The sequence below is a fragment of the Lineus longissimus genome, chromosome 13 (assembly GCF_910592395.1).
Source record: "Lineus longissimus chromosome 13, tnLinLong1.2, whole genome shotgun sequence".
Taxonomy (NCBI): Eukaryota; Metazoa; Nemertea; class Pilidiophora; order Heteronemertea; family Lineidae; genus Lineus; species Lineus longissimus.
In genome coordinates, this window is record NC_088320.1 from 12275358 (window position 1) to 12300302 (window position 24945).

General features: G+C 42.2%; 1 protein-coding gene across 1 annotated transcript; it reads left to right on the top strand.

Annotated features, from left to right (window-relative positions):
* Positions 1-1791: 1791 nt before the first annotated feature.
* On the top strand, positions 1792-2944 carry LOC135498250 (uncharacterized). Its single transcript, XM_064788465.1, has one exon. It carries the CDS (start codon positions 1920-1922, stop codon positions 2646-2648), a length of 729 nt encoding a protein of 242 aa, XP_064644535.1. The 5' UTR covers positions 1792-1919; the 3' UTR covers positions 2649-2944.
* Positions 2945-24945: the final 22001 nt, after the last annotated feature.

Genomic DNA, 24945 nt, shown 5'->3' on the forward strand with positions numbered 1-24945 from the left:
GTTGTTAGTTATGATAAAAACGTCTTGTAATGTTCGACTGCGGGGTCGCAACACATTTATCGACCTCTTTATGTGATTAAAAGACAATATACGATAATTACATGAGCGTCGTTAATTAGATCAAGCTGAGAAGCAAGAGGACGGAACGGAAATATACAAGTACTTCCGTGGCATATGCTAAGAATTCAGCTATAGTATGAATGAATGGGAGCAGGCGAAACTTTGGACAGTTCCTTTATAAACGTAGTTGTTAAATCAGAATTCAGTTACATTATAGAAACTCCATATTAACTACTACATTGAAGACATGCAAACAAAGTCTACCTGATTACAGTATCCTGTGCGCACCATACATGAATGCTTTCATTATCTCCTCAACTCTAACACAAACATTTTGAAATAGGTTACTGTACTCTTAATATGGAGGTTCTGCACTCTCTTGGAGGAAATTCATTCAGGGCACACTGTCGTAATTAACATTGTAATTAATATTAATTATCACCTGAGATTGATAAATCTAGATACATGTACTGCTGATTCAAAGAAAAATTACATTTTATTCTTCTATAATTATAAGTTTTATTACTCAATACTTACCTTCAGTTATTTCAGATGACCTCACCCATTGTATGATTGTCCACAGTGAGGATTAGGAAGGTAGTTTGCCGTCATTTTTGACGGGTGTCGGATATTCGTGGGTGTTATGAGCCGTGTTCAGACATGATCTGTAACTCATGAATACCTTCAGTTATTTCAGATACTAATGTCCATGCATTTCAGACGGCAACTTGCAATCTGGATCAATTACCATAGCATCAGCTCTGACGCATTTCAAATATTGTGATCCACCTGTGTCTGTCACAATAATGTGGCTCACAGGAGTATTGTGGCCTCTAAATGATGCACGAAACCATAGAAATAGAATAATAATAATTTAATGAACACAACTTGAATATAAAGGATGATAATTTACAAAAGTACAGGAGAGGAAAAATTGTTGGTGTTGACCGGTTCGGAGATGGCGGCGAATGACCACGAACAGTGGTGCCACCTATCCGAAGTTACTGACACTAAAGTCACAACTTGGAAGACAATTATACGATTTCGTCACAGTGTCGGATATAGACAACAACTACTATAATGACATCACAACGCCCCCCCCCCCCCCCCCCCGCTCTCCCCATACACGCACTTCTACTTTATTATCGGCTGTGAGATGCCCCACCCATAACATATACCGTAGGCCTACCTGCTTCAATTTATGAATGGAATTCATGAGTTACAGATCATGTCTGAACACGGCTCATAACACCCACGAATATCCGACACCCGTCAAAAATGACGGCAAACTAACTTCCTAATCCTCACTGTGGACAATCATACAATGGGTGAGGTCAAGTTTTGAGTAAAGTAAAGATAACCCTCAGATTTTTACCCTAGGGTAAAGATAACCCCTAATAAACTCAAAACTTGACTTCTCTCCGAGGGTAAAGTTTACCTTGAGTTAACCCGGAGTAAACGCTGGTAAGTTGGTAAGTTTTACTCAAATTATACCCCAGGGTAAAGTCTACCTGAGCAAAGCAGCCACCTTTGTTAAAAGTAGAAGGAAAAATGCATTAGGGTAATCTTTACACTATGGGTGTTAACTCATAGTTTACTCGGAAAGAAGTCAAGTTTGGGGTAACCATTTGGAGGCAAGAAAGAACCTGTCAGACATGTTTTTTATGCCAGTCTATGTTCATGCTCTTGCCCAACAAAGGCATGATAATTATTTTAGGAGGCCAGCTTATAGTGAAGAACCGGTGCACAGACATTTACGGCTAACAGATGGACAATTCGATGAAATATGTGCGGAATACCATAATTGGAGACAACAACAAGGAGGAGGAAACAGGAGGTATTTATTCTCTGTGAAGAGAATGGAGACATTTTTGCTGTATTTGGCCTCTGGTGGCTACCACCGACAAATTGGATACACACAGGGTATAGCCAAATCAACAGCCATATTACACAGTAGGGAAGTTTCAGACTTCTTTATGGATATAGCTGGCGAGCACATTGCATTTCCACGGAGGGAAGAACTTGACCAGTTAAGCACTAGCCTTCGGGATATAGATGGTGTTGAAAAACATGTTGTCATGTATTTGGATGGTGTAATCATAAAAATTCAGCGTCCAGATCATGCTGGAGACGCTTACTACTGTGGCCGGCCTGGTAAAAGCTGTGACTCTATAAACACCCAGTATATTGTTGACAAGTTTGGCAGAGTACGTCATCTCATCACAGGGCTTCCAGGAGCAACACATGACAAGACTGCTACAGAATGGGGTGATGACTTCATGAGATACTTGGATCAACTTCCGGACGATGATGTTGTGCTTGGTGATGCTGCTTACCGGAATTTGCATCCTGCTGTTTTGGTCCCATTTATAGGAAATAACCTTCAACCAGACCAGTTCGCTTTCAACAATCGCTGTACCAGAATTCGTCAAATTGTTGAACGTACCATTGGGGCATCTGAACTCAAATGGCGCATGAATCAAATGAAGGAGAATAGGTATCGTGCCAAGTATGGCCCCTTATTTGCTGCCAAATGTACCATTGCAACTTGTGTGTTACATAATCGATACACCAATTTCTTGGGGTAACATCTGTGGTCACAACCCCAAGATGAACCTAATTACTAAGTTATAGAAAACAAAGATAATAGTTTGTATTAACTCTGAACTTTGTTCAATAAAAACTCTAAGCAAAATGCACAACCTGTACTCTAAAGACGGTGATTATCTTCCATCAAAAAATATTTTTGCTTTCATTTCTTACCTCTACACGAGAAACAACTAAAATATGCCGGTACAAAATATGATTAAGGCAAGTGCTAATCAGTGGATAGAATCAAGAATCATTCTTAATTAATCATGATATTGATAATTACTCATGGATACGCCAGTGAACAGAAACATGTCCAATCGCAAATACTCTTGCTAAATGTTACACACCATCAGTTTGTGTTTTTACCAGTTTTATGAATGAGACGCGTCTTTATCGGAATGTAGGAATGTCCTGTAAGTATCCTGTATTTAGCACAGTTATGTATCATAAACGAGAAAATAACTTGTTCTTTCAAAGAAGTTTCTCTCGATCAATCGAAATGTTTTAATCCATATCCGAAACGTTATCCAAGACAACGTTTCAAACTGGATTCCAGTGGAGTGAGCAAATGCTTCCCTGATCAAGCGAACTTCCCCAACAAGGGATTGAAGGATTGCATTTTGTTTCTGCAGTATCTCCAGGTATTTCTCTTGCGCATTAACAGCTGAATCCAGGAGATCAGGCTTTGCTTTCTTTGATCCTGAACTTGTTGTAGCTTTTTCACGACCTTGAGTTGTCACACGTGCAGATCCAGAGGCTGTGGGGGTAGAACTGCGGCTACTACATGCAACAGGCCCCTCGTCAATCTCCAAATCTTCGTCTCCCAAATCTACTGATGATGGGCATGGGCTGATGGACCGTTTCTTTCCCACCTTGAAAAGTTGGACTGGTCTGACTACACCAGATGTTGGTGTAATGACGACATCTGGACGTGCTGCTCCCCCTTTTGGAAAGTACAAGTCATAGTAAGTCTGAAAGCAATCAAAAAGTTCCTCCGAGTCCCTCAATTTCAGACTTGGCCGTAGTTCATCAGTGCCAGTCCCCGACTTCATGTTCTCCTTGATGACCGTACGGAACTCTTTAGCCAGGTTTTTGACCATGTTTTCAACAACAGTTCCTGCCACAGAAAAAAGATCTCCTACCTCATTGAAAAACTCACTAACTGTTTGATTTCTTTTGGCCTGCTTGAACCGTTCATGATTATCAGTGAGGTAACTTAGAGCCTCGATCATTTTCTGTTCATTCCAACGAAATCTTTTCTTCCCTTGGTCCATACTGGAGGCAGTCATACTTCTTTCTGTGTGTCTGTACTTCGGAATAATACAAGTAGCACTGCTTATGACATAGAGCATGCACATGAAGCATGTGCTTATCAGAGTAAAGATTCAAGGAATCTGTGTGTAGAAATGGGGAATTCCCAAGGGTTACTAAGGAGTTATCTTATAGTTACTTTAGAGTTACCCTAAGGTATACTAAGAGTTTACTCAGAGTTTACCTGTATCTGGGGTAAAGAGCTCAGGTTAACTCAATGTAAACTCAAAGTTAACTCAATCCGGTTTTACTCAAGACTTGACCTCACCCATTGCTATACCACAGGAAAAATAGCCTCATGGTCACATGTTTTGTTACTAAGGGTGGACAAGTGCACATTCTAATGCCAACGTGGTTCAGACAATACAAAAACGTGCCCCACATAACAAAGAACTGACCAACTGACTCCTCTCCTGGCATTGTATACTGTCGTTTGTCCACATTGATCCATATCCCACATGCCACTCTTGCAATAATCCTATTAAAAAGGCCAAACTAACCTGACCGCCATATGTTTTAAAAAACTTTTCTTGTTCTATGTACAGATGTGCTCAGCGAAGTAAGATAACATCATGCCTATAACCGAATAGACATTTAGCTATTAAGTATCAAGCCCTGGTTTGTACTTTCTTCAGACGCTTGAAACTATTCATAGCATTGGTTTCTGCTATTCCAAGTTAAAACTGCAGAGTTCGATCGACATCCTGCCCACGGTGAGTGAGAAGTGTTGCATTACCGTAGGTCTAGAGAGCAGCATATCATACGCTTAAACTTGTTGAAATAATTGAAGGCAAAGATGTTATTTGAACCACGATCTGAATCAAACAATATCGATTGTACTATACTCATTGTGAATTGCGATCAATACGATTATCACTGCCTATTTTCTTCAAACTCAGCGTCGACCACGTTGATGAATGATGTTACTATAAACAGGGTTTTAATAATAATCCAGACAGCATGCATGTCCAGGTACCACGCATGTGCAGGCACCAAGCTTGTCAGGCCACAATGCATATCCAGGCAACATGCTGGTCAAGGCACCATGCTAGTCAAGGCACCATGCATGTCCAGGCACCATGGATGTCCAGGCATCACGCATGTCCAGGCACCAAGCATGTCCAAGTACCATGATTGTCAAGGCACCATGTATGTCAAGGCACCATTCATACCAAGGGATCATGTATTTCCAGGCACCACGTATTTCCATGCATGTCCAAGCAACACGTTTGCCCTTGGACCATGCATGTTCGGTTAGTAAGTGGAGGTGATAAATGATTGTTTGTTCACGCCACATGAAGTATGAGCGAAGTATTCCATCAGCATGGAGTGCAGATATTTCAAAGGAGTTGTTGTTTCTCAGATACTTGACCACTACGCCTGGAAAAATCTTGTCAGCAGCATGGCTCTAACCGACAGCCTCATATGTGAGAAGGATTTATGAATTTCATACTTTTTGTTCCATGCTGTGGTGGAAATAGATATTCAGTATCGACACATATTTGCATCATCGTTTACTAAGATATCTATCTTCTGCGGACCAATTTGTAGTATATTCTTGATTTCCATGATATATTTTATGTCTTTTAATTGCAGAGCCCATCCGTGTACCCAGGCATGCAAGGAACTGCTTGGTAGAAAGGATACATCACATATCACACGGCGTTCTTAACTGGACGTGGAGGGGGCAGGACTTTCATATGTCCGGCACCACGCATGGCCAGTCACCAAGCATGTCCAAGCACCATGCTAGTCAAGGTACGTCCAGGCACAATTCATGCCCAGGGATCATGTATGTCCAGGCATCATGTATGTCCAGGCACCACGCATACCCAGGGCTCATGCTTGTCAAAGCAACATGCATGTCCAGGCACCACGCATGTCAAGGCGCCATGCATGTCCAAGCAACATGTATGTCCAGGCGCCATGCATGTCAAAGCAACATGTATGCCCTTGGACCATGCATGTTCAGTTAGCAAGTTGAGCTGATATATAAATGTTTGTTCACGCCACATGAAGTATGAGCGAAGTATTCCTTCCACTTGGAGTGCATTATTTCAATGGAGTTGTTGTTTCTCAGAAACTTGACCTCTACGCCTGGAAAAATCTTGTTAACTGCATGTCTCTAACTGACACCCTCACATGTGAGAAGGCTTTATGAATTTTATACATTTTGTTCCCTGTTGTAGTGGAAATAGATATTCAGTATCGACACATATTTGCATCATCGTTTACTAAGATTTCTATCTTCTGCGGACCAATTTGTAGTATATTCTTGATTTCCATGGTATATTCTATGTCCTTTAATTGCAGAGCCCATCCGAGTACCCAGGCATGCAAGAAACTGCTTGGTAGAAAGGATACATCACATATCACACGGCGTTCTTAACTGAACGCGGAGGGAGCAGGACTTTCATATGAAGGGGGGAAACATTTTCATTAGTTTTCAAAAATGTTTTTTCCGCGAATTTTTTCCCGCGAAATTTGTCTGCACCTACATTACGTATCTAAAGCCCGTTTTGATCCTGATTCGGATTTTATTCTATCTTCCCTCAAGATTGAGCTTGAGCCTTATTCCTCAACCCCAAACAATAGCAAGGAGGCTGTTTCATAGAACAGCCGCCCTCCCTATTATTAATCCAACATAGGGCAGCAGGGCTTAACATCTCCTTTGAGTTGAGGATATGGGTCAATGCTGCTTTGTGTGATTATTACATAACCAGATGTGTACAAACAAGCCTAATCTATACTATAATGCGCGTTGTGGCCGCTATTTAGGAGGTAATTTTTGTTTCAAAATTGGGCCTTGGAAATGCGTCGAATTCTTGCAACCTTTGGCTTCGTAGGTCTGGATCATACGTAAGAGTGTCACTGAGGGTGTCATACGTCGAATATCTTCGTGGTTTTAGAATAAATAACAACTTTTCAGAGAGCACGTCGACTGGGGAGCTCCGCTCATTCTCAAAAGCATACACAAACTTCACGCATATTCTCCCTGCCACATCAGTATTAGCTTCCAGCACGTATGTAGTGCTATACGACCTGGTCCATGGTGCAGGTTATTAGCAGGGAGATTAATAATTAGCCTATTCTATTTTAGTTCTATTCGAGAAACACTGACCTGAGTGATAAGGCAAATTCTGCAGAGTGGCCTGCCGGAACATGCAGTGGGCATCAATAAACAGTTATGCCAGGATGGACAAAATATGTACAGTGGCCAGCGCTTGCTCTTTGATTTATTCTTCACTGACTGATGTTGTCAGTTTGAATTGCGTTCTGCATCTCTCCATGCGCCTGGCTTTGGTCCGACAGTGGCATTGGGTACGGAAGTGGGTAGGTGATATGCCTAATATGTGAGGGCCTTATTTGGAACAGGACCTGCTGTCACTGGTCTCAATGCATTGTGCAAAATAGCGTACTCCAATCAATCTATTGGGGTTGCATGTAGATAGCAGCAATAAGTCCCTAAATGCAGTTCATTTCGTGTTTAACCTTTAATAAAACTTCAGTAACGTTAGATCTTTAATGTAGTTCAATCATCGTGCCCATTTAACTAAGGTATATTACATTTCAACTTTGCCCGCTCCATGGGTATATGCTTGTTCTAAACAATGCAGTCTGTGTCATCCTCGGTAGAGATAAATTACCAGTATATGTACTATGCTTAATATATATATGTATCATTGTTTAGTGTAGCTTGGACTACTCTGACAGGAACAACATAGTTGATTTTTTGAAAATAGTGACTTTGATGAACAAAAATTTTATAAAGATTGTAAAAGTTATTTTGTTCTTCGGACGCTTTATATTTGGGCCGATTTTTTTAGAGCTTTGACAAACTGATTATTAGGTCTGTGACTACATGAATATATGAGCAGTTTTTGAAGCAAAACGTCTCGTCTTACAAAAAAGAGGGTTTGTAAGCACTCTCTTTGCATAAATCTACAAAATACATTGTCTAGTGTAAAACAAGCCTGATTCTTAACAATGCATCCTGTGTCAACCCAGGTAGAGATTAATTGCCAGTTTTACTGTGCTTAATACACATACCATTGTTTAGTGAAGCTAGGACTTGAAATCCATGTCATTGTTGTCATGTTTACACAGAGGCAGTGCATACAGCTTGGCCCAACGAAGGCCTACGTATATACTGGGTCCTCTTCCAAGAGAGGTCCACTATGCATTCCCTGTGCTTAGTACATTGTATGAGGCCCTGTAGGATACTATAGAAAGAGATAAGGGATTTGCCTGTTTGTCATTGGACATCGAAATCAATGTCGAGGAGTGATTCACCTTGAATAAGGCGCAGTTAACTTTCGTTCAATAGCAGTGGGCATGGTCAGAGCGGGTCTGTAATCTACCCCTATGCATTATCACAATGCTGATCAAAGGGTGCGCTTCCATTGGGCCTTTTCGGTCACATGTTAGAGGTAAGCAAGTCATTCACGGCACGGGGAGTGATAATGGACAAACCAAAATTGGGTTTTTTTTTATTCAGGCGCTTCCCTATTGTCGGAATGGCGGAATACAAAAGAGAGCTGCTGTCTTTGAATAGCGCTGCGCGTCATCGTAAAACCCTTTTGCCAATAACATTCTCGATCGGAAAAGATGATCGGACGTGACCAGTTTGCCCATACACGGTGACGCAGACACAATTTTAGTATTTTTCAAACATACGACATGGATGAAGGTGAAGCGCTGGCGCCTGATCAGGAGGTTGCTCCTCCAATACGGAAAAGGCGGTACAGCCTAAACGAGAAAGTTAAGCGGATATCAGATTTTCGAGTGCTACAGGAAGTCGACCCTGAAACATCCGCCAAAGAGTTCGCTAGGAGCGTCCATCTCCCAGAGAGTACATTTCAAAATTGGCTGCAAAAGGAAGACGAAATCCTTGCAAACTGGGGTCAGTCAACACGAAAGGGTTCCGAGCAAGCATGTGGTGTGAGAGGCGTAGGTGAGTTTCGAAAATTCTCTTCTATGACAACTTGCGTACCGCCTGACCCAAAATGATTTTCTCCTACTTTTTATCATTCATCACTTTCAAAAGAAGGTTGTGGAAACTGATGTCTTTGGGTCAATTGTCCTGTTGACGTGGGCAGGGGTAGGCCTATCCGAAAGGTGAACCTGAATGGGGTGGGGGGGGGGGGGGGGCCGTTTGCAGGTATGAAAGAAAAGAGTGTCATCTGTTACCACCTCGTTGCAGTTTCCTTCATTGCACAATAGAAATGGAAATTTTTACAAGGTCAAGGAATCATTGTTTCTGTCACCTCAGCTTGACCAGAGCTCAGGTCTTTCTTTCGGCAGGATGTCCTAGAGACGATCTATGGGACTTGTCCTCCTTGGAACTTGCATCTTTACGCCACTGCAGCGGAGAGGGGGAGGGGGTATTCACAGGGCGATTTACCTCTTTTCTCAATAGAATGAGTTTACTTAAGAATGTAACAAATTTCAGGACTCTTCCCCGATGTCGAAGCGAACCTCTACTACTGGTTTTCGGAGAAGCGCGGACTTGGTGTTCCAGTTTTGGCAAAGGACGTATCCGAAACAGCACGACAGATGTACCTCGTGTGGTGGAATGACCTTGGGGATGGAGCGTCAGGGTGTGATAGTTAGAGAACATCCCCAGCTTACCGTCTTTACTGCTTCCCCAGAATGGCGATCTGGCTTTTATCAAAGGCAAGTATCCATGATGGTTCCAGTATAAAAAAAGAAACTGTTGCATTTGCATGCTCTATTACAGGGGAGTGTCTCCATTTGGGACCAAAAACAAGACACACACACACACACACGCACGCACACCAAGTTTACAAATTACTAGTTCTAGCTAATGGAGGGATTATTCTGGGACATCATTTTGCAGTTTCTCTGCTCTAAAACTTTGTGTCTCACGTTTGTTTCAGGTATGGCATTTCTAGGAGACGGAAAACCAAGGATGATCGCCAGCTTCCGGATAATCAACAAGAGGTAATCGACACTTTTCACGCTGATATTGCTGTTTTGTTGGCTTTCCGGCCCGAGTTCATCCTTAATTTCGACGAAACATTTGCCTTGTTTGATGCAGTTCCAAACTACACCTTAGACGACAGAGGAAATAGGCAAGTGAACATCACATCTTCACGAGGAAATCCACGTCTCGGCTGTTCGGTGACACTTGGCATTACTAGCGATGGAAGGAAGATGGCGGTTCACATTACATTCAAAACCCCCACTAGAGCTGCAACGGCGGAGATAGAGACAGACCCCCCTGAGAATGTTCACGTAAGTGGGATGATTCTTTCAAGATTTTCTCAAGTATTGGCACGCATGTAAAAACTTCTCTATCCACCACCCCTCGTTACTCTGTGCTCACACTTCTCGCTTCCCTTCTCACGATATTTGACACCCCCCCCCCCCCCTTTATCCCTACCGCAATAACCACATTCCTGAGGTAGCAAATCATACATCAGAAGTATGATAACCATGCACGTCGTGCGGCCTGCGAAAATATGTTTTCGGAAAACGTCATAAACGCAAGTTTATCAGTTGTCAATGATAATCTGCACCCACAATTATTTATATTTGTATAAAGTCGTCTTCGTTTTTTTGTGTCACCCTTTGTAAACAAAAACCAGCGTGAGCCATGCACTCGTGCCGATTCACCCATCACCATAGTGTCCAGCGACGTCTGGCTGAACAATAGAATACGATAGGTCAGTGACCACAAGGCCGAGACTGCCAGTTTGTTGGGTGAAGTCCCACAACAGGAATAGAAAGGTATTGCCATGTAAATAATCGCTACTCCACAAATGACGCCTACCCACGGTAGGCCTTTATGTCCATCGCGGTACCCAGAGTGTACACTATACAATTTGACAGACGGACCTCTCCGGCAAGAGGATCCAATATTTGGCACTTTGTACTCCTCATGACCATCACACTCACTCATGACAGGCAGTTTTGGCCAAAAACAGGTGTGCATATAATGTGATACTGTTTCTTAACTAATGCCTGTTCGGTTGTAAGAGGAGAAAATTAGCGTCATTTTGAGACCATATAACCATTACAATCCTCTAAAAACTGCGAACGCTTGGTAGGGGTTGAAAAGTGGCAATTTCAATTTCTCCACCAAACTATCCAGCGTTATGCCTACATGTCGAGTGGAGTTATTCAATACTTTACGGGTGCATGGCTTTATTGCTGTCATATACTTATAATTCGTTTGTGACAATCGGCACATACAATGATATGGATTTTATATGGCTGCATTAGTTGTATTTTGCAACACAGTGCATGAACTATGCAGGTCGACAAGAAAAAGGTAAAGGGGATTTTGAACGACCATCGCTTCGGCCTAGTTTTTACGTCTCGGGCGGTGAAAATCAACCTTCTCAATTCCTGTTTTTAAGTCCGCCGCATATCATGATCAATTAGAATGATAAGCATGGTGAGCATAGGGCATGTAATACATGTAATCCATTCAGAAACCTGTGTACGACTTGACAATGCATCAATTGCCTTGACACCGACTGAGGGGCAGTATGGCCACCGAATCGGTAGATGTCGTCCTATACCTAGGTATTACCCGGGACCAAACTGGGTAGTCCTAAAAGTTACCCAGGATGGACACTGAACATTACCCAGTTTGAAATTCGCGCATTTTTTCAACCTGCGGGCGAGGTTCTTGAAAACGGTACTTTAGCTTTTTGCAGTGCACGAATTTATGACATTTATCGAAATGGCTGTCAAAGTTTTTGTTGATCGTTTAAAAGCGTATTCAGCATCAACCCCGTCGTTAAGAGAGGCTAATTTCGTAAGGCAGAGAATTTTTTTTAAATGATTGAAGTCGTAAATGGTGAATTTAAGATCCGCGAAGGGGCAAAACAGATCAATGTCCTGAATGTCGCCAGAGCACATGATTTCGTGTCTTCCTGAACTAAAAACAAACCAATCTCAACCTCGCCCGCAGGTTGAAAAAAATGTGCGAATTTCATACTGGGTAATGTTTGGTGTCCTAAAAGGTTGGTCCTGGGTAGTGTTTAGTTATACCCAGGACGACATCTACCGGTTCGGCAGCAGTATGGGCATTGCACTGATCCTACGAATTCGGCTTTAATATCTTTTCACTTGATAAAAAAGGAATGTGTTCGATTAGGCATTTGGCTTCCAAGAGGAACATATTGGCGCAATAGTTCCCTACGATGTGTTGCCATTTCAACGGATAAGATGATGATAGTTTGTTGAACTAAAGCAGAGAGAGAGCGGGCCATTTTGTGGCAATCGAGACGAAACCATAATTACTGTCGAGGCCGTGGGAGAGCCGCTGCAATTAACATCAACGAATTTGAATAACACAAGTTCATTTTTTTTTTAATTTAGAATTAAGGCACCACATCTCCCATGCTAATTCTCGTTTGAAGTTAAGACGCCCGCACGCAAAACCTAAATAGTCGCTACAATCATGACATGGTTACGAAACGAAATGATGATGACCATGATGATGATGATGATGCTAATGCAAATACTTATCATTTTGACATGTCTCACTCAGTATGCCTACGCCGTGCAGAGGGAGGAGGAAAGCATTGGTGAGTTAGAATCACCTTGGTGTTATTGGTGTCGTCCAACGAGATAACATTGTGTTCATCAGATAATATGGTTCTTCAAGCCCGATTTGCCTCGCATCCCGAAAGGAAAATTGATTGACAGTTTGTCTCGTGGATAGCAAGCAGACTGCACAATTAAATGGTAGACATTTTTATTCGATTGGCGTGAGTGTTTCGATGTTATAGAACAGCCGACAATCCCGCTGGAAGCATGTGGGTCATGCCGCGCAGATTCTGTTAGCCAAAATCAAAGCCTCAACCACCATTTGTCTTCAGGATTCCAAGCTTAGTGGTTGAGACTTGAGCCTTTGAAGAGAAATGCTTATGGACGTTACAGAATGTGAGGTATCTTGCATGAATCTGTCTCAGCAGGAAGCCCACATCGGTATGGAGAAATGTTAATTACTGTTGGTCTTCTCCAAGTGTGGATGACCTGCACCAGAGTCTTTCATATAAAGAGTCAGGCAACTAGCGAACCTACTGTATGGTTTCAACATAAAAAAAACACCGCCAGTTTCAAAGACGCGCCTTGGGACAGAGCGCTATTGTGTCACGCGTGGACCTAAGCCAATTCTGCACATTAACTGGAACTCGAACAATTCTTAAGCCATTACAAACGCTCCTTTTTAAAGTAAATGCCAGCTTCAAAGTCACTGATTTCTATAAAACTATTTAAATATAGTGTCAAAGACAACATTGATATAAACAGCGATCTGTTTCGACTTTTACTTTTCGACTGTTTTGAGAAGTAGTGATGGCACTGATTTGAGAATAATTTTCGAAATGCGTTTTTCTACTCCACATCATCACATCTTTTCGTGGTTGGCAGTTTACTATGTTGTCGGTGCTTAATTGGCGATCTTCGGATATCATGTATTTTTTTATTTTTTGTCATTCACTAGGATATTCATATCTTATAAATTTTGGCCGATATCAACGAGTTTTATAGCATGTTTAACTTTGCGTTCGCGGTAAAAAAGGGAAAAGTATGAAAAACTGCAAAAAATGTCCCGACTTTCAACTTGTAGTCAAGGGTTAACATGTTTAAAAATCACATCTGTCTAATATGTAATGGATATTTGATAGTTTTGTGATTTGGAAGCCAAGTTTCTTGATTCTTAAGATCAGAAAACGGTTTATTTTCCCGTCGATGAGGTTAAAGCGCAAAGTGGTGTGCGGTATGCCGTTCCAATATGGTCGAACAGGGGCCTGATTCCAACCTCGTTTACCCAGGGGTCATTGGGCGCTCCTATGGTAATTTACACTCCCCTAATATCATTTTGAGTTAAACCATATTTGATTGGTCAACGAATATCGTCTGACATGCAAATAAGACATAAATAATGTTTTGACCCTTAGCATATTCGTAGCATATTGAATTGGCGAAAAGGGCGGCATTATCAGTCTACATAACCATTTACCCTAATGTGATCACAAATCAATTGACGGCATAATATAACTTAATGGACACGGATCATATATGAAATTAATGCCATAACACATTAATTGCCTCTACAAGAAAATTGCATCATTTAGTCGGGCCATGCATGCGGGCACTCCGAGCAAAAATAAAAACGAAAAAGCACGTGAAATTATTCTTTCAAAGTCCCTTTTGATGATTATTTTTTTTATTTAATTAAACGGCTTCTTGATCTGTATTCACCTTGAGACAATTGCACAATTTTGCAATTATTTGGTCGACTATAAACGGTTTTGGTCATGATGAAACGGTGCTGACAAGTAGTGCCCGAATAGACGGGTCATAGGTCAAACATGCTATACGTCACCCCCAGATTATGGCGGTGACGAGTGATATGACGTACACGAGTATCCACGGTCTAGTAGTGCGGTCATTTTGAATGCTAATCAAGTAGACCCCGGATGTAGATGTTGGCCTGGGTCACGAAGCGCCCATAACATACTATACTGAGCGTGAACTTACGCTACGTTTACGTGGATGATAAGATTACGCTAAGATTAATTCACAAAGCCCCTTTGACCACGGGAGTGCCTAATTCCAAGAGCCCAAGAGCCACGAGTCACAATAATATCCAGCCTTGATAAGATTCCTCTCCTCACAACTGAATTGGCTGGAGGTGACATGGACGAAAAATGGAGAGATGCCTGTCTACCCCAGGCCCTCCGAGGTTACCCCGCTAATATTTCGCTTCAAATCTTTTATTTTCAATTTAATTGAGGGGCTCTTCGATTCTAGTACACTGTGATTTGAATTCCGCGCTATTCAACTTGCGCCAACTTTCTCCGTGACGTCGCGATTCTTACTTTGTCGCCATTTTTATTTCGGTGAAAAGTCGTTGCAGATTTTTCTTTTCGTTGAAGAGATTTTCTCCCTTAATTATCTGTCCGAGAAACTGGACTGTAGCAACTCCAGGTAAAAAGGGAGAATGCACAGAATCCCCCATACCTCTATCATATAGATAGCAATTGAGTAAAAAGGCTCAGAAATGTACTTTGAAGCCATGGCTGTCATTTTAATTTGGTCCCGGACAGGTCAGGAATACGCTGATGTGCATGTAGGAATATCCACGTGTGAGTGTGATTATGTGCAGGGCGAAGTCTCTGTTTGCAATATATGTGAGTTCCCATTGTATTTTAAACGCCATTGCTGGTAGCTGGTGAACTGTTGTATTTGATCTTAGTTTGATCGAGGTATTTGGTTGGGAACTATAATTTTTCTGTACTTTTCATGACAGAGAGTGAAAATGTGAGTTCTCTGATTTTGTAGTTCGTCCACCGTTGTGTAGGTGGCAGCACCTGACGGTCTTGAATTAAAATATGGGACTAGTTTCCAATGAGTTTCTCGGTAAAATTACTTGTTTCTAGGCCTGTTTATGTGACTCCAGGTAAAAATCTGTTTTAACTCTAAAACGGAAGTGTCACGCGACAAGGTGTTAGATTTGAAAGTGTATATATATATATATATATATCAATGATGCATTGATCAAGCTGTAACAGTCATGACTACCGTAGTTTGATTGGTAGCGGGGGGGGGGGGGGGGGGGGCAAACAGCTAATTCTGGTTCAAGGTAGGAGGAACCTTGGTGGACTGATTACCGTACGGAGGATGCTGTTTGAAATCTTTTTGTGTATGACCAAAAGCCATTTTCACTCTGACGCCACCAATAGAACAAGCGAGAGAGAGGAACCCAAAGGCTTTGTAACCTACCCTTTTTCCAGATCCATTTCTTCATTCAATCCTTCCTCGACATTATCTCCTGCTTGTGCTAGATAGACGGGATATGATAATTCAGGTGTTCGGTAAGGGATATAAATTTGGGGTAAGGTAATTGCGATTGCGACCGGGCATACACTGCTTTGTCATTTTGCGCCGCACTGCACCGAGGCAATGCGAAAAATCGGATGAGTTGTGAAATACATGGGAGCTGAATCGCGTCACCAAATTCATTTAGACTTGGTCCCATGAATTTCAACACGCATGCGGTTTTTGCATTGTTTGAATACAGTGTCAGCTGAAAAAGCCCTGTGAAATAACAAATGCACTGTCGCATGCCTTGTCACAATCGCATGCCAAGTAATTAATCAATCCTATACCCCGCCCAAAAGCACTGTCTCTCGCCTCCCGGTAAATAAAGTCAGCGCGCAATTTCGGTCCACCTTTCGACGAGCCTGAGCCGATATTGGAGGAAGAATTCGCCCCGATCAGGCTAGGGGGCATTATTAGAAAAAAAACCGATTTCCGCAGGATAAGGCAGTTATGATGTTGGGCTCTAAGATCACAAAGATTAAAATCTGTACTCTTTCATGAAATTGATATCATGATGAAGAAAATTATCTCAAACCCAGCGATTCAGTAGCCGTTTTACCCGCAGGCGTGAGATCTTTTTGTCGCACATATAGCAGCGATTATAATCATAGGTACAGCGCTTAAATCGCTCATTGCGGGACGTTCTATGTATACCTACCAAGGACCAAGGAGAATATCACCACCAGAACGAACAGGACACAAATGGTCTTCACCTTTTCAGTCAGAAATCTTTGCTAGAGAGACGTAACTTCCTGGAATGTAGCAAAAAGAGGAAACTGAGATTTTTGAGCTTCTTGCAGGCCAACACTCGACACTAACAACCGAATGTGTGCGAGGGTGAAGGATACGAATGAGTCTGGTTTTTCGTTGATGTCTATAACAAGGTATCTCCCTGCTTTAACTGTCGACACAATGTACCAGTATACACCATAGGCACGTAGTTATAAGAGCTCAATAACTCCCCCGCCCCTCGACTGAAAAACTCACCCTCAATGACAGCACACATAAAACTGTACGAGTGTTGACACTGTTGTCAGTTGGGCTGGAGCCTTTATCGTCATATACCTGTCGATGTCCAGAGATAAGGTAGGTGTTACAAAATATTCCAATGCAATAATTATTTCTGAATTGTATATGGTGCATTGCCACTTGCGATGTCGCAAAGCAAAAGCTTTTGCTGGTCTCGGTTTGGGTGCATAGAAGCATGATATAGCAAAGGCGTGAACGTGCGTTCTCGCAATCGTATTCAGTGGTAAACGACCATATAAGGGTGTAGGTTAAGGTCGGTCCCCGCCGAACGCGAGTTTGCTTGAATCGCAGAACAAACTCGTTTGTCTGGGTGTATTGGCGAGCGGTGGGGTGTAAAATAGCAAAGTCGCATGAATTGCAAATGCCTCTGGGCTTGGTCATTCTACGCCCCCTGCAAAAAAACGAACGAACAAAAGCTCTTGCGCGGATTACGACAAAGCATGGAACGCTTTTTCATTTCAGGCCATACTGCACTGCCCTAAAACAAATCCAAAATCTCAATACGTAAAAATTAATACATGTATACTAGACCAGTTTGCTTCCATCGCCGCAGCAAACAGGAGATCTTAAGCAGTATGTGGTGTCTTTACGAGCGATCAACGAATATAGAGTCACATGAAGAATTCCGCAAAGCTGAAGAACCGAGTGCGCGAACATGAAACTCTATAGTCCTCCCAAAGGATGGATGGTGTTTCGAGCTATTCTCGAAGGTTTGGTTAAACCAGCGATCATACCTCAACCATTCTCCAAAACAGACATACCTTCTCTCCTTGCCTTTGTGATTGACTTTTCACGCATCGTAGAGCGTGGCCAAAAAGTGACCAAAAAATAGGAAGAACGAAGACACCACTTTTCGACGTATGAAACAACATGTCGAATGAGGAATGAAAAGAGCACACATATGGAAAAGAAGATGTTTGTGGCGTCCATAGTAACAGTAGGTTAACACTGATTGGACAAGGCGTGAGGCGGTGGAATTTTTTGCTTTTACGCTGCACCCCAATGACTTGCACGAAAACAACCCTAAAATCGCATGCGTTGTGAATTTCATCTGAAACAGCGTCAAATATCATTCACCGATGTCAGGAGGCAATAACTGAGGATTAAGATTATTGTGATATATACAGGGCCCCGGTATATAGAGCCTACATGAAGGTAGCATTAGCAAGGTCGCAATCAGTAACCTCTCCAAAGGTTACGGGTATGAACTCAAATGGAGGCGGTGAAATGCTGATTTTGTGCCTAACATAATCGCATTCTTGACTGTTTGCGCCACAATCACGGCATTGTGGATGTGATGATTTTTAAACCAATTCAGCAATGTAAACCGATTTTGAAGTGGGCGGCCAACCACACCACGACGTACACGTTTGTTAACTTTTTAAGAGAAATGGCTTGATGGCGACAACTTGGTCAGGGAGAACCACCCTCCTACGTGGTTACCCTCTGCTGATGTCAATGATATAATATTTGGCAGAATTCACTTACCTTTTGAAATAATGCTACTGCACTACGCTTGGAGTCCAACGACTGAAATGGTTGTTGGTTCGAGCAAGGTTTAATATTTGTAGCCAGGTCTAGTAGGGCTTATTCTGGATGTGCGTCGGGTTATTGAGCACAAAGCTCTCATGAATGCTTGGAAATTCTGCTTCGTCACTGCACTGGTTTCAAAATTCCATTGACACTCGACTTCAACTTCAACCTGTTACTCCTACTCACTTGATATTTTTCAAGTTGTAAGGATAGGTATGCACTCTAGATGACAGGGCCCGGATTTGAGAAGCCAGGATTTGTATTCTGGATGAACTGGCATGGATTTAGGACTAGAATTCCTCACATGCATTTGTGATGGACTCTATGATTTAGAATAGCATAGTGCACGCCTCTGGTATTTTATCCTTAATCTCTTTAAGGATCCTAGCGTTCATTTCGTCAACCGGGATTCTTGTCTGGTTTATTCAAGTTCGTAAGTCTTGCTTACTTCCTCTACCTTGAAAACTGTATCATTAATTTCCCCCAGGTTATGCGGTTTGGACATGGGCATGTTGGACAATTCTTCCTTCGTGAAAACACGATTATGCGTTTTAATCTCTTAGGTCCAGAGGAGATTCACCAAATTAATAACAGGAATGAGGGATCTTACGTATACAGTGGAAGGCTAGAGGCACTAGATCTCTTCAGCCTCAGACATAGGAGAGAGGTGATTTGATAAGCTTGTTCCAAATATTACATGAAACGGATTTGGCGAACCATCTGTGTGGCGGCGACGCATTACTCTCCGTATATAGGATCATGAATTTAAAGACAGACGACGTATCTGTACTCTGATATTTCCTTTAATTAATCATGCATTGCGTGAAAGATATTGTAAAACATCAGCAGCTTCAGGGTAGGGTTCATATCATTCAGCGGTTTCACAACGCAGCTAGACTCCCTGACCGGGGCAATCCATTGCGTCATCATAATTTGGTCTCCTTATGGACTGCCACAAATAGCGGGAATTCGTGCAACTGGACGATTAGCCAATGGACAATGCTGCATCTCTCCCATGGTTTAGATGGTACACGCACGCACTGCGCTGTATCGTTAGTTGACGTACAATGTACCTGTGAATAAACATCAAACAACACGATTAAATGCACAAATATCTGTACTATAAAATCTCAGGTTACATCAGCTAACTGGGAATAAGACTACTTTATTTGTGCTAATGTAAAGCCATAGTATTTAATTGACTCGTGGGTATCATCATCCTTTTTAATAGTAGCAGGAGTAACAACATCAGTAATAGATCTACTGGCAGTACTAGTATTAACATCATTCGGTCTAAAAGCTCCAGTCGCACTTTGTCCTGAGAGCGTAGCCGCAGTAGGGCTTTGTCCTGAGGGCGTAGCTCGAGTAGGAGTTTCAACAGGAGCAGGCCACGAGTCACAATCTGGTAACTCTTTGTCTCACATATAAAGTTTGGCAGTGGTCATGGGTCGGGGTCCCATCATTCCCAGCCGCAAGTCACAATCAGGTACTTTTTGTCTCACATATAAAGTTTGGCAGTAATCAGGGGTCGGGGTCCTATCATTCACAGCCACGAGTCACATTCTGGTAACTTTTTGTCTCCCGTATGAAGTTTGGCAGTGATCATGGGTCGGGGTCCCATCATTCCCAGCCGTAAGTCACAATCAGGTAACTTTTTGTCTCACATGTGAAGTTTGGCAGTGATCAGGGGTCGGGGTCCTATCATTCCCAGCCGTAAGTCACAATCTGGTAACTTTTTGTCTCGCATGGCAATGACACATAGGTAGTGAAAGTCAGGTTATTTCATGTTAAGAACCGGTTTGAGATTTTGTGCGGAAGTACCATTAACTGGGACAATTCTTCCTAATAACAATTACAGAACTGAACAGCCCATGACGGGCGGCAACTCAGGGGTCAATCAAGTGAGAAAATTTCAGTATAGGCTAGGCAACGTATAATGAAGCTTGATCATTAATCCAACAAGTCTGACGTAACGCGCGGAAGCACACTTCTCAGGTTGTTGTCGGCGACACTTCCCAGGTGTCTGGTCGTGACGCTTTTTATTAGACTATACCATTTAAATTTTGCAGAGTGACTTTATAGGTGGCCTCAGTTACCGATTTTGACGCTTGGGGAATGGGTAGGCGATGCCGCGAAAGAGTGGAGACGAGGTCAATATTTCACAGTAATACAGGAAATCAACGTCTAAAATTTAAAAAAAAACAACGGGGGAAAAACATAAATTGTTGATAACCAAAAAAACAAACTAATGGAAATTAGTGGAGTAGAGTTTGTTAAAACTGTTTGACGTTTAATGAATACTCTGTGAGCGTGTGTGTGTGTGCGCCACCGAACTAAATTGTTCTTAGTAGTCAATATCATACTGGAAAATCAACACATCGAAGTTTAATTTTATTGCGATAATTCTTTTCCAAATTGCCCAAGAAAAATGCGTTGGCAGCTTTAAAAGCTTTAGTAATTACTGGTGGCTAAAAAGAGCAAGACCACTCATTGTTAGTTCAAGAAGCGGATAATAGACGGCAAATGCATCTGGCCAACTGTGAACTGTCTACTGTGTAAGAAAATGGAGACAGTGAAGAGTTCACTGTTTTGTGCGGAGCATACTCTGGAAATATAGCCTGGTTCCTTGGCCAATTCAATGCGCAGAATACAACTGCGCAACTATACGTCATAACCCGGGCTTTTGAATCGTCAAAAAATCAGTCAAATGTGCCTGTAGCGCCAACTGGCGGTGAAAACTAAACTAATTCCATTACAAGTCAAAATGAAAAATTATTAAAAAATATTCGGCCAGATTTGAAACAATATTTCCTCTGTGGACCGAGGTATAAAGGAAAGAAGTTAAAACTTCCCGATGACCTCATTCGCCGAGTGTAGGTCGGATCGCGCTGATTTTTGGTTTCTGAGTTCCCCTTGGGCTACTCCTAATTTAACAGCGTCAACAAAGTGCCTAGGTCTTACGGTTACAAAATGCCCAAAAGTGACACGGATGGAAGGAAGGAAGGACAGACACCATTCCCAGTAATATTGCTAGCTTCGCTGACTTTGTCAGCTGAGCTAAAAATGAAACCTGTATGTGCCATAGTATTAGAGACATTTAAAAAAAACGTAATTATGGTGGCCATCTTGAAATCCAAGATGGCGAACATTTTACGGAATTTTCAGTGGGTCCACTGGATTCGTCACACCCAAAATCCTAGGGTATGCCACAAAAAGCAAGTCCGTATCACCCATAGTATTTGAGATATTCAAGAAAAACGCAAATCATGGCGGCCATCTTGGCGGAAATCCAATATGGTGGCCATTTTATGAAATTTTTCGTCGGTTCCATTCGATTCGTCATACCTGAAAACCTAGGGTAAGGCATGAAATTATACCTGCAATAGTGTCACAATAGTGTACTTACGCTGCTAAATGGGTGAACGTCGTCAACGTGGAGGTTACTCTCACTGGTGGCTGTCCCAGATTGCTTGCGGCTGGTTGTTGACATTTGTCATCAGCAGGGCTGGGGTGTATGGAGGAAGGACCATATTGCTGAAAAAAGAACGCAAGAAAATCGAATTAAAAAATTTAGGCCTATAAATAAATCATGTTCAATGATTGTCAATGCTGACTCAGATTCAGGACACGGATAGGCAGTTGATGATTTTACGAACCTAAATGACACTGGTCATATTTATATACATGATTTCAAGTCACAAAAAGCGCATATAGTTAAATTCGATCCTCCACTTTCATAAGACACCAGCCGCAAGCAATCTGGGACAGCCACCAGTGAGAGTAACCTCCACGTTGACGACGTTCACCCATTTAGCAGCGTAAGTACACTAACCTGTCATTTTTAGCAACTGCTGTAGCAATAGACAACGCCAGTCCTAGGATACCGAGTAGCAGAGTAGCTCACTGCAACAGAGGAATTTTGCCCCATCCGCTTTAACCAACGCTGATATGCAACCGATCACCAAACTGTTCACATCTGCCGAAGCAAACCGGAACTGGAATATTGTTATTATACTCTATCTGATTAGTCAAAAGCAAAATCTGATCAAATTGGTCGGATCAGATTTGGAATTTCGCATTTGGATTTTGGAATTTGGAATGAGCCTTTTGGGCTTTCGTAGGCTTGAGGTTGAGACATTGGAAAGGGAAAGGGAACAACATTAATTCTGTGGTGGTAGAACAGCCCCTAGGAGTCATTTATCGATTAAGACCCTAATTTTTTACGCCATCTGGCGGTCGCCATCTTAAAATCCAATATGGCCGCCATGTTTGGCCAGTTTCCTGCAATATCTCGGAATCTATTGCACGTACGGGTATAATTTTGACGGCTCACCCTACGTTTTTAGGTATGGCGAATTCAACGGAACCAGTGGAAATGCCGTAGCATGGCCGCCATACTGGATTCAAAGATTGCCGCCACCGTGAGGGCCTATAATATTATTATTTGTCACCCCATATATACATACTGGTTATCGATGGCGACATGAAATTTGGCATATAGGTGACTGGACCCCTAAGGATCACTAATCGATTAAGACCCCAACGTGAAACGCCCCCTAGTGGCAGCCATCTTGAATTTCAAAATGGCCGCCATATTTTGGGCTTTCTCCCTGAATATCTCTGACACTATTGCATGTATGATTTTATGCCTTACCCTAGGTTTTCAGGTATGACGAATCGAATGGAACCAACGAAAAATTTCATAAAATGGCCACCATATTGGATTTCCGCCAAGATGGCCGCCATGATTTGCGTTTTTCTTGAATATCTCAAATACTATGGGTGATACGGACTTGCTTTTTGTGGCATACCCTAGGTTTTTGGGTGTGACGAATCCAGTGGACCCACCGAAAATTCCGTAAAATGTTCGCCATCTTGGATTTCAAGATGGCCGCCATAATTACGTTTTTTTTAAATGTCTCTAATACTATGGCACATACAGGCTTCATTTTTAGCTCAGCTGACAAAGTCAGCGAAGCTAGCAATATTACTGAGGGAATGGTGTCTGTCCTTCCTTCCTTCCGTCCGTGTCACTTTTGGGCATTTGTAACCGTAAGACCTAGGCGCTTTGTTGACGCTGTTAAATTAGGAGTAGCCCAAGGGGAACTCAGAAACCAAAAATCAGCGCGATCCGACCTACACTCGGCGAATGAGGTCATCGGGAAGTTTTAACTTCTTTCCTTTATACCTTTATACCTTTATACCTTGTTTTCAAATCTGGCCGAATATTTTTTAATAATTTTTCATTTTGACTTGTAATGGAATTAGTTTAGTTTTCACCGCCAGTTGGCGCTACAGGCACATTTGACTGATTTTTTGACGGTTCAAAAGCCCGGGTTATGACGTATAGTTGCGCAGTTGTATTCTACGCATTGAATTGGCCAATGAACCAGGCTATACTTTTAGAGCATGCTCCGCACAAAACAGTGAACTCTTCACTGTCTCCATTTTCTTACACAGTAGACAGTTCACAGTTGGTCAGATACATTCGCCGTCTATTATCCGCTTCCTGAACTAACAATGAGTGGTCTTGCCCTTTTTAGCCACCAGTAATTACTAAAGCTTTTAAAGCTGCCAACGCATTTTTCTTGGGCAATTTGGAAAAGAATTATCGCAATAAAATTAAACTTCGATGTGTTGATTTTCCAGTATGATATTGACTACTAAGAACAATTTAGTTCGGTGGCGCACACACACACACGCTCACAGAGTATTCATTAAACGTCAAACAGTTTTAACAAACTCTACTCCACTAATTTCCATTAGTTTTTTTTTTTGGTTATCAACAATTTATGTTTTTCCCCGGTTGTTGTTTTTTTTTAATTTTAGACGTTGATTTCCTGTATTACTGTGAAATATTGACCTCGTCTCCACTCTTTCGCGGCATCGCCTACCCATTCCTCAAGCGTCAAAATCGGTAACTGAGGTCACCTATAAAGTCACTCTGCAAAATTTAAATGGTATAGTCTAATAAAAAGCGTCACGACCAGACACCTGGGAAGTGTCGCCGACAACAACCTGAGAAGTGTGCTTCCGCGCGTTACGTCAGACTTGTTGGATTAATGATCAAGCTTCATTATACGTTGCCTAGCCTATATTGAAATTTTCTCACTTGATTGACCCCTGAGTTGCCGCCCGTCATGGGCTGTTCAGTTCTGTAATTGTTATTAGGAGGAATTGTCCCAGTTGATGGTACTTCCGCACAAAATCTCAAACCGGTTCTAAACATGAAATAACCTGACTTTCACTGCCTATGAGTCATTGCCATGCGAGACAAAAAGTTACCAGATTGTGACTTACGGCTGTGAATGATAGGACCCCGACCCCTGATTACTGCCAAACTTTATATGTGAGACAAAAAGTACCTGATTGTGACTTGCGGCTGGGAATGATGGGACCCCGACCCATGACCACTGCCAAACTTTATATGTGAGACAAAGAGTTACCAGATTGTGACTCGTGGCCTGCTCCTGTTGAAACTCCTACTCGAGCTACGCCCTCAGGACAAAGCCCTACTGCGGCTACGCTCTCGGGACAAAGTGCGACTGGAGC

Bases quoted from the DNA above. Each gene is read 5' to 3' on its own strand.
- LOC135498250 (XM_064788465.1), top strand. From the start codon at position 1,920: ATGGAGACATTTTTGCTGTATTTGGCCTCTGGTGGCTACCACCGACAA.